We start from the raw sequence: 10,373 nt of genomic DNA on the forward strand, positions 1-10,373 counted from the left end.
TCACCTAAACTCCCCTGGAGGAGAAGCCCAGTGATAAGTTCATCTGAGATGGGATGAAGAGTCTATTTCATTACCCCTTATAATTCCTCTGAATGAAGAGGTGGTGGAGTTTGTGGGTCATCACAAACTCTTCCATGGCCTAGACCATTCCCAAGCACTATCCTTGGGGCTGCGTCTCCTCAACTTCAGTCATGTAGTTCTGGAGGAAACTGACAATCATGCATGTGGCTGGGTCAGGGCCAGAGACCATGTAAAGCCAGTCATAAGACCCCATGTCTCTGCCAGGATGACTGATACAGGGCTGTACATGTGATCTGAGGTTGGTCATTCAGAGAACACCTTTGAAATCTGATGTCTGCAATCTTCTTTCCTTACTAGGTGATGCCTTCAGGATTTAAAACCCTATGGCAGGTATCTTGGACTCCTCACTAGGTGTAGAAGCCTTAAGGAAGAAAGTTGCCAGGCTAAGACCATCAAAGAAGACCAAAGGGAAAGAGTAAGGGTGAAAGAGAATTGATGACTTCTGATTTCTTGGGTCCAGTCACTGAGATCTTTGTATTTGCTCTGATTCTTGTGTCCTGGATTCCCAGAATCATTTCAATGAGCCTCCCTTTTCCTTTAAGCCAGTTGGAGTAGGGCTTCTCTCAATTTTGATTCAGACTTGGTTCTAGATTTTTCACTCCCAGACACAAACAGGGGCAACAATTTGTTTCAGCACCATTAAGAGTGAAACCATTTATTCTTCACTGAGAATAGGGTGTACAGACCACCAAATACAGTTCACCACCATCCTGGGCAGGAGTGCCCTAGTGTGAGTGAGTGTGTGTTAGGAGCGGCCTTACTGATTCCTGAACCACTCCAAGCATTTACACTGCTCGTGCCAGGCCAATCCTGTCATTTCCTCGATCAAAGACTGAGAAATACACCCTCAGAAAGACATCGCCCAGGATCCAGGTCTCTGTAGATGAACTCACTTTGTTCTCTTGAAACATGGAATAGCAGCGGCCTCTAGAATCCTGGGGGAGTCAGAGACACACACCAGTCAGCATGAGCCCTTACCGGTGACTCCCCCCACTATCCAGACCCAGCACAATTCTTTGTTTTATTTCCCTCTTTTGGTAAGTATCAAGGGGTTTTCTCAGCAGCAGAGGATTTGAGAGTTCATCCAAAACCAAAGAGGCCCAAGAAATGAGGTTGTCATGAGGAAGGGTGTGGTGAGTGGAGGACTGGGAATTGGGGAAATAGAGGTATGAAAAACAACAAAGTCCTACTGTAGAGCATAAGGAACTATATTCAATATTCAGTGATAAACCACATGAAAAAGAATTTAAAATACATATGTATATTTTTATGTGTATAACTGAGTCACATTGCTGTGCAGCAGAACTTAACACAACACTGAAGATTAGCCACACTTCATTATAATTATTTAGAAAAGAAAAAGTGTATCCATAGTTCTCCTCACTCCCTGTTTCTTTCCTTCTGACTCCTGCTCCTTGTATTCACTACAGAGAATGCTGGTTCTCCTCCTATGTCCCCACAATCTGTACTTTATTTAAAAACTTTATTTTGTATTGGAGTATAGCTGATAAACAATATTCTGAGTTTCAGATGGACAGTAAACAGATTCAACCATATGTATCTGGGTGTCCTGGTCCCAAAGACACCCCTCCCATCCAGGCTGTCATATAACTGAGCAGAGTTCCCTGTGCTACACAGCAACTCGTTGTTGGTTATCCCTCTTAAATAGAGCAGTGTCCAAACACGTTCTTGAAGGCTTAACTCAGGAACGCTGGGAAGCCTCCTTGGCCCAAACTCACCCTCTTTGGCCACTCCAGGCTTGGGTGGGTAATGTACTCTGGTTCCCCATCCCCACGGGTCAGTCTGTAGCCCTAATCTCCCTGATTAAGTCCCCAGTGCCCCAAAGCAGAGCACCTTGGGATGCCATTTGCATGGAATCCAGTGCAGTTTTGCCTAGAACCAAGCAACCCTCCATATGGCTCAATGAGTTTGTGGTTTTAGAATTCCTGAAATTCCCTCTCTTCCTCAACGCCTTCTTTGAGCCCATCAGCCTGCTCTGAACTCCCACAGGGAGCTGACATGAAGCCTCCACCCTGTGCCAGGGCTGAGCAGTCACTGTGCACCCTTTATTCACCTTAGTATCCAACCTCCCCACAGAGGGGTCGGGTATCCCAACTCACAAAGGAGGCACATTTGAGCAAGGGGAAGATGTACCTGAGAACTAGGTTGACTACGTAATTTATCATCCAAACCAGAAAAACCTTGAGAAGGAAAGGGAGACTGTTATCTTATGCTGGGACATCACACTGGGACTGTCTCCAGCCATTCTCCTTGTAACATGGCCTACTTCACGGACTGCTAGAGCTGACTTCCATGTTCATGCACCTAAAGGTTCAGACTGAACTGAAGCTCTTAGAGCACTGTGAACCTTAGTGTTCCCCTCTTCCTGACTCCCACCATGCCATATGGTGTGGCATCTCCACATTTATTTCTGGAAGATCAGTGTCCCATATGGCCCTTTACTCTCAAGTGATTGGTTTTGCGGGAGGCACTGGCCCAGCCACTGGGCTCAGCAGCATCTGCAACAGTGTGACATGGCCTCCAGATGGCAAGCTCATCCCAGCAGTAGCCCAAGGGTTCCCACAAGCTCCAGTTTGAGAACCAACCCTCAGTATTGTCCCCTCACCTTGAGCACGTAGGCTCGACCTGGCACTGGGTAGTTGATGCCGTTGATGGTGAAGATAATAGAAGGCAGGGTATTGACCGCAGAACATGAAATGTAGTACTGTTAGAGAGAGAGGGAGAGAGGTTGGCCCTGGAGATACTTGTTGTGTGTGGAGACTGGGAATGACTCTGGGGCATGACCCTTCACCTTGGAATGCCGTGGCCTGGCGCCGATGAGCTTGTGTATCTTATTTACCAGTTTTCTTGGGCCTTCTATTGCTGATGTCCCAGTGTCAACAATGGCCTCGCAGCTGCCAGAACAAGCAATAATCTTTCTTTTCATGGAGATGCTGAGAGACAATAGAAGAAAGCGGGCATCAAGGTCATTCTGAGTCTCCCCAGAGTTGCCCCTTCCCAACTGTCTTATAAACAGCCCTTTGTCTCTTGCCCTCTTTTCTTTTGCTCTTGACACAGCATCTTTCTTGACATCCTCAAATGCAGTTCTTGAATACACCAGGATATTTTGTACCTTGACACAAGCTGATCTTCCTTCCTAGAAGACTCCACTCCACTTTGACTAGCAAATTTCTTCTCATCTTACAGCTTAATTGTACTGTTTTCGGGAAGTTTTCCCCAGTGTTTATCAGTCTCCTGTCCTGGTCACTCTCTGTAGACCCTTCTTCATGTCTGCTGCTGCTGCTGCTGCTAACTCACTTCAGTCGTGTCTGACTCTGTGCGACCTCATAGAGGGCAGCCCACCAGGCTCCGCCGTCCCTGGGATTTTCCAGGCAAGAGTACCAGAGTGGGTTGCCATTGCCTTCTCCTCCTCATGTCTAGCATGTACCAAAGTCACAATTCACTATGTGGGCAGGTCACATCATGTACATCTGCCTTCTTAGATGTGAGGGCGAGTTTTATTCTCCTTGCCTCCCTAAAGTGCCTGGCACACAGTGGATGCCCAATGCTTGTCTGTTCAATGAGTGAATGAAGGCTTAGAAAACAATAAGTAACATCCAGAGAGCTGTATCTGGTGGGGAACAAATAACAGGTCACACACAGAGTGAAGATGTAGAGTCGCTAGGGAAGCATATTCTCAGAGTAGGGGGAGAGAGGGGCTCCTCTGGGAGAGGATGTCTCCCAGCACTGCTCCTACAACCAGCTCAGACCCTGAGGCCCTGGCCAGGAAATACATGACTAGCCCACAGAAACTCCAAAGGACAGGTCAGCTTTTGTCTGAGGGTATCACACAGAATCCTATCAATTACGCCTCTTGTCCTCAGGTCACTCCTGGATCCCACCTTCCTGATTCTCTCTTATAGCCCCTGTCCCACTGTGTGCCCAAGAACGTGGGGTGTCCTTTTTATTAGTTGCTTTCACGTCTTAAGACTGCAGGCAACCTCTCTCCACTGCTAGGTAGCTGCTCCTTAAGAAGACCAGTTTTCCCTTTTTTCTCAGGGCTGTCCCTGTTTTTAAACAGATATTTATCTGTACTGAGAATTTCCTATGTCCTAGGTAGCCCTGGACAGTTGGTCATCTTATCATAACTCTGTTCAGGTTGGAGAAATTCTCCCTGATCCTCTGTTCACCACACTGTAGAGTCCTCTAATCATGCTCCCCACCTCAAAGGGCAGTGAGTGCAGCCCTCTCCCAGCTGCACAGACCTCTCTTGACCCTTTTAGGACCCTGGTCAGAGCTTTGCTCAGAAGGCCTGGGGATTACGAACCCACGGGTTGTTTGTGTATCTATGTGCTTGTGTGTTTGTTTTCATGTGGGTTTGTATATGTTTCTGTGCGTGTTTGTGTGTCTCTGACTAGCTATGCATGTTTTTATGTGTCTCTGTGTATGTTATATGAGTCAGTTGTGTGGTTCCGTGTGTCTGTGTGTCTGTGTCATTGTGTGTGGTGTATATGTCTGTGTGACTGTGTGTCTGAGAATGCATTTGAGTGTCTGCCTGTGTCCATGTACAGTAGTGGGAGCATCACTTGGACTAACCCTCAGAGGGAGAGGCTTACCGGTCCATGTGTACAATCCAGTCACCCGCTTCAATCAATGGTACCCAGTTGAGCTCTCCCTCATAGTAGCGGTGGTCCACCCCACCAAACATCACCACACTGCCCTCCTGCTCGTCTCTGTAGAGAGAAGTGATGGGGGCGATCCTTGGAGGACAGTAACAACAGCACCGCCTGAGAGCTGTGCTTGTCCACCCATCAAGGCCCTAATAAGGTCCCCATGTACAGATGCAGAAATCGAGTCTAGGAGCAATTGAGATCCAGACTGAGGTCTGTTACTGGCTACTGAGTGGCACAGAGGTTAGAAGTTGAATCACTTGGCTAGGCTCTGCCCACTATGTCTTCTGAAGATGCCCTGGACCCCCAGCAACCTGAGTGCTCAGACACCCTCAGAGGACAGGGTGCTGAAGCATTTGGCTTTCCCCTTGTCCACTTCATCATTTTTCAGGAAAATCAAGGCCTGGGAGTTCTAAGCGTGTTGGTTCAGTTCACCCAGAGTTGGCTCCACTGGCCTGTGACCTCTACTGTCCACAGGGCCCCACACTCAGAAGGGACCCCACCTCTGCTCTCCCTCTCTTGAAATGCCTAATATTTCTTGAACAAGGGACCCAAACATTTGTGTTCCACACTTTCATTTCTCATTGGCTCCACAAATTGGGTGGCTGGTCCTGGGCTCCCAGTGAAATGCTAACGAGGAAGGAAAGATATCCACCATCCTTCACCTTCCTTCCTGATCAAATTCATAAGCAAATTCTAATGCCTTTCTTTCAACTTGTTTACTGTTGCCTTCCATTAGCCTTCCTCCTCACTCACCCCCCTAGACCACGTTACTGGTCTTGAGCCCAGGAGTAGGGTTGTGTTCCAATAAAATTTTATTTGTAAAAGCCAGTGGTAAAGCAAGGTAGGGCCCTGAGACCATAGTTATCCTGGGTTAGATTATCTCTCAGGATACTTCTTAATCAAGTGTTCTATAATTTTCTTGCAACTGAAAGCATCTTACAGCTAATTTGGAGAAAGGGATTGTCCATCTCAGACTTACTTGCTCAAGTAGAAGGCAAAAACAGGCTCAGAAATGGCACCTTGATTCTTCAGGTTGTCAAAGATGGGGATGGCTCCAGAGAAGGATATGTTGGGGTAGTTCAAGCCCAAGACACCATCATAATAAGCTCTGCCCTCAAACCCATATTCCTCCACACTTAGACCAAACGGTTGGTCAGTACTTACAAGGTCCCCAATCTGTGGGAGAGAAGAGTGTTCCCGCTTACAGATACATGAAGTGGGGCCAGGACTGGGCTGGGGTGCATTGCCATGAGATCCTCAGAGAAGAATTAAGGCTGGGCTCTGTCTTTGGTGGCCCACAGAGGGTTAGACCTAGCTGGGACGGGAATTGGGGTTCCATTTGAGAGGCTGTGAATTTTAAAACATCTGCTCCTCTGAAAAACACCACCTGAGTGAGTCAGATTTGCCTCTTGGCTTCTGTCCAGGTGGGGCAACCAAGAGTCAGGCCAGGTCCCAGTGGTGATACCTTATGGACAAAACAATCGAGAGCAAGATAGCCTTCTCTTTGGTATCACTGTGACCTAATGACAGGAATGGACTGCATTCTCTGAAAGATACTGTGGATTCTGCATCTGTCCAGGAAGACAGAAGCCGAAAACACAGTCTTGCTTGCAGGGATCTATGAAACTACTGCCTGGGAAATTCACTTTTGGGGATATGTGTGTATTTCTGTGAGTGTGTATGAGAGAGAAAGAGAGAGAGGGGAACTACTCAGGTATTTTGGGGGAGGTAGGCCATAGGTTTATTAGACTCTCAAGCGTCCTCTAGAATGAGAATTCATTTATCAGGCCCCTTGACTTCTCAGAGCCTCAGTTTCCAACTCTGGCTTCCTGAAGCCCTTGATTGCCCCCAGGGTCCCCAGACCAGTTTTATCCAGTCCCCAAACACCCCACAGCAACTTCAGTCCTGAAAAGCCAGCCTAACTCCACATTTTACCACATGTGTGCCCTCAGCAAGGCCCTTGCTGTCTGCACTGCAGCTTCTTCATATGTCTCATGAGCTAATCAGAGTAACTGCTGTGTGGGGTTGTTGCAGGATTAAGCCAGTTATCACCTGAAAGTGCCTGGAACAGTCTGTGAATATGAAAGTGGGAGCTTTTATCCCTTCTTCTCACTCCCAGCAAAATGAACCTTGAACTGCTCATGGGCAGAGGAGCTTCAAGTCCACACCTCAAGCCACTCTCTGGGTTAGCTAATTTGTTTGCTCATGTGTCACCACGGGCACTGCCTCCCAAGAGACAGGATCCTGTGGATAAGATGGCCAATATCTATGAGAGTTAAGCTAGGAAGGGTCCTGCCGGATGGTCCTGCATCTGTTTTGCAAGCAGTGGTCACTCCATAGCCAGTCCTGACTCAGCATTTGTTACACTGTTACCCGAACTGTGTCATGAGCAACAACTCCTTTCATTCTCCCAGATCCATAGGTGATCCTGAAGGTCTTATTGGTGAGCCGGAAGGTGGAAGACTGAAGATGTCTGAACCTAACGTGTGTAGCTGCAGAAACAAGAGATGAGTGTCATCAGGTGCCAAGGGTGGAAACAGGGTGGCAGGGCAAGTGAAGGATGATCCGGGTACAGGGTGTCCATACTCACAACAGGCTCGACTAGTGCAAAAGTCAGAGGGCACCCAAAAGTCAGATGAGCCTGTGTCAAAGACAACCTGGAATTCCTGAGGGGGTGTTCCAATGGTGATGTTACCCACGTATATCAACTACAGGGAGAAGGAGGGAGTGGGTTAGTGCAGAACTGGCTACCCTCTATTCCCACACTGGTGCTTCCCTCTGGATGTCACATATCTCTTGAGATCACTTTCTAACCATCATGAAGCTCACAGGCTTTGGTCACAGATGTATGTGAATTTGATATATTTTTCCTGTGCTACATTGTATGCAGGATATTGACTCTATGACCATGCGTTGAAGTGGTACTTCGTGCATGGGAAGCCCAGAGGCATAACCTTGGGCTTCCAGGACTGCTGGACACCAGAGAATCCTGGTGCCTTCATTTGAGAAGCTCTGTAGTCTCTTCAAACACAGTTTAGCATGCACTTCTCGAGAAGGTCCTTCTTGATCAACCCCAGCCACTCCCTCTAAACTCAGACCACATCCGATCACAGCACACAGTTGACCCTTTCATTTGACATGTATTTACTCTTTGCCTATCTCTCAGGCTGGCATGGACATTTTTGAAGGCATCTTGAAGACAAAATAAGCCCTTTTTCTAATCTAAAAACAGGAACCATAGTGATTCTTATGGCCATATTCAGAATACAGGTTCTGTAACTTTTTACTGCTGTTATTCTTGCATCTGTGTAAACTGAATTCCTCTACCTGGGGATTTACAATTGCTTTGCAGTTGGTTCTAACTTTTGATCAGTGATGGTTTACTCTTCCTCTATAACTGAGTGGCTCACTTAGTTCAGAAGGAACAATCGCCCGCAAACTAATGACACATCTTTGACACACAAATGGATGTTTACCTGCAACCTGGTAATTGCCAGGCCCAGTCACAAAGACCAACAGTTGAGGATGAGAGTGCCTTCTCCTCTGTGTGGGATCCCTGTTTTCCAGTGTTTCTGCCTCCTGCAGGAACCCAACCCCAACATCCCACCTGGCACCTCCAGATGAGCCCCAGTGCTAGGCTAGAGCACCAGGGGGCGCTGTGGAGCACCATCCTCCCAAAATACTCACATCCTTGATGTTTCTCAGCGGGTGAGTAGTTAGATTTGAGCCACGAAAAGAAATCTGGGACAGTCTGTAAACATGCTCCTTCAGGATATTGTTCAGTATGTTTTTTCCACTGACGGTATTTCTCATGGTCTTCACTCTCCTTAGAGGTATTCTTTCACCAAGAATTCAACAAAGAAAACAAAGAAGATACTACAATTAGCTGTCAGTGTTAATGTATAACTGTCATTGTAATGCCCCTGTGTCTTTTCTAATCATTTTATGAGGCACATTATTATCAGAATTTTATGCATATACCATGGCAAAGACATAGATTTGAATACAGGTTCTGTTCTGCAATCTTGGGTAAGACATATGATCATGTGTGTCTCAGTCTTCCCTTTGGTAAAATGGTGAAATGTAACAATACAAACCCTCCAAATAGAATATCTCGGGGACAAGTGAAGTGATGGATATAAGGTATCTGATAAATAAGAAGTCTCAACAAAGACATCCATTAACATTGCTGTTGCCATCCCACTCATTCCTTCTCATAGAATCTCAGGGAAGGAGGTAGAAGGGGAACTCTTATTCTCTTTTACAAGGGAGCAATTTGAAATGCAAGAGGTTTTTGAGTTGGCTGTGGTCACATTGCTTGTCTGATAGAAAACAGTGTAAAACAGTGTATCTTTCTCCAAGTTGAAAGAGAAGAGAGAGTTGAAAAAAGAATGCAAGATATAAGGAACAAGTAAGGGACATTCAGAGGCTTAAGAAGGAAGGACGAGTCAAATGAAAAATTAAAAGAAAACAACACAAAGAGAAATACACTCCCAGTGACTTCCAAAGAGATGGAGAGATAAATGACAGTGATACAGAGATGCAGACATAGGCATATACACACTGAAGTAGACAGGGAAAAAAGAGGACATGTTGAATAAAATGTAGAAAGTGCTATTCCACAGGACCACATCAACATCTGCATAGACTGTGCACTGAACAGTTACAAGGTGTTGCATTTTCAATAGGTCATTACATGACTGGACTCCAGGATTTGTGCAACCCAAATCTACACCAAGACCTTGGGATACACAGTTCCTATAGCAAGTTACTTATCAATAAGTAAGAGTTGAACTTTAAGACTCTTAGGGAAATATTCCATTCCCTTCTAAATCTGATGGGTGGAAGAATGATCAGATGAAAAGAAAAATCCGAGAAAGGAATATGATGTGGCTTACAGTCCCCATACTTACTTGACTATGCACTCTGAGAAGGCCACCAGCCCGAGGAGCACAAGCCACTTCATGTGTATTTCCTAGCTCCAAGTACTCAGGGGAGTTTGGATTCTTAGCATATAGTGGTGACCAGGAGCCCCTAGTTATATATGCTCTGACCTGCCCTGGTTTTTCCCTTTAGGCCACTAAAAGATCTGAAAAAAACACAAAGGTCTTGATAAAATCTTTACCTTCACCAGTGTCCTTGGTGAGTGGCCTTTGAAACTTATCAGAATACAGAGAATTGAACTGCAATCTCTTCTTTGAAGTTTGGCTGGAAAATCAAACTGACCAACATGGACATCTAAAAAGATGGAGAACCTTGCCTACTTGGAGAAAAAAAAGCTAAGAATATCATGAAAAATGGATACTAGGGGTCATGCTCGACACTTGTGTTTTAATGTCATCTTGCTAGCCACTTCATGACATATGCATTCCTGTTTTTTCGTTGGAGAGGAGATTGCTAGGAGGATAAGTTGTCAAATGGCAAAGTGAATTCTTCAGGGACAGCCCAGGGACATAGAACTGGCTGTAGGTAGTGGGTCTAATGGCAGACATCAGGGGCACCTATGATGCCAGGCTGAATCAAATATTTAGGGCAGAGCAGTACTTCAATTGCATGGTTTCAATATTGGAAGAAATGTCATATGCATCCACAAGATATTTTATATCATCCAACAACTGT

The 10,373-nt window shown here is 46.0% G+C and overlaps 1 protein-coding gene across 1 annotated transcript; it reads right to left on the reverse strand.

Moving 5' to 3' along the window:
* Positions 1–748: 748 nt before the first annotated feature.
* On the reverse strand, positions 749–9,755 carry PAG3 (pregnancy-associated glycoprotein 3). The gene is made up of 9 exons (NM_001304568.1): positions 9,668–9,755; positions 8,442–8,592; positions 7,345–7,462; positions 7,128–7,246; positions 5,734–5,930; positions 4,698–4,814; positions 2,894–3,035; positions 2,708–2,806; positions 749–1,016 (listed from the first exon to the last, which is right to left on the reverse strand). Exons 1-9 carry the CDS (start codon positions 9,718–9,720, stop codon positions 867–869), a joined length of 1,146 nt encoding a protein of 381 aa, NP_001291497.1. The 5' UTR covers positions 9,721–9,755; the 3' UTR covers positions 749–866.
* Positions 9,756–10,373: the final 618 nt, after the last annotated feature.

The sequence above is a fragment of the Bos taurus genome, chromosome 29, assembly GCF_002263795.3.
Source record: "Bos taurus isolate L1 Dominette 01449 registration number 42190680 breed Hereford chromosome 29, ARS-UCD2.0, whole genome shotgun sequence".
NCBI classification, from domain to species: Eukaryota; Metazoa; Chordata; class Mammalia; order Artiodactyla; family Bovidae; genus Bos; species Bos taurus.

Bases quoted from the DNA above. Each gene is read 5' to 3' on its own strand.
- PAG3 (NM_001304568.1), bottom strand. From the start codon at position 9,720: ATGAAGTGGCTTGTGCTCCTCGGGCTGGTGGCCTTCTCAGAGTGCATA. The intron at 4,815-5,733 runs GTAAGTCTGAGA...TTCTCTCTACAG, and splicing joins TTTGCCTTCTACTTGAGCAA to AGACGAGCAGGAGGGCAGTG. The intron at 1,017-2,707 runs GTGAGGGGACAA...TGACTCCCCCAG, and splicing joins GTCGAGCCTACGTGCTCAAG to GATTCTAGAGGCCGCTGCTA.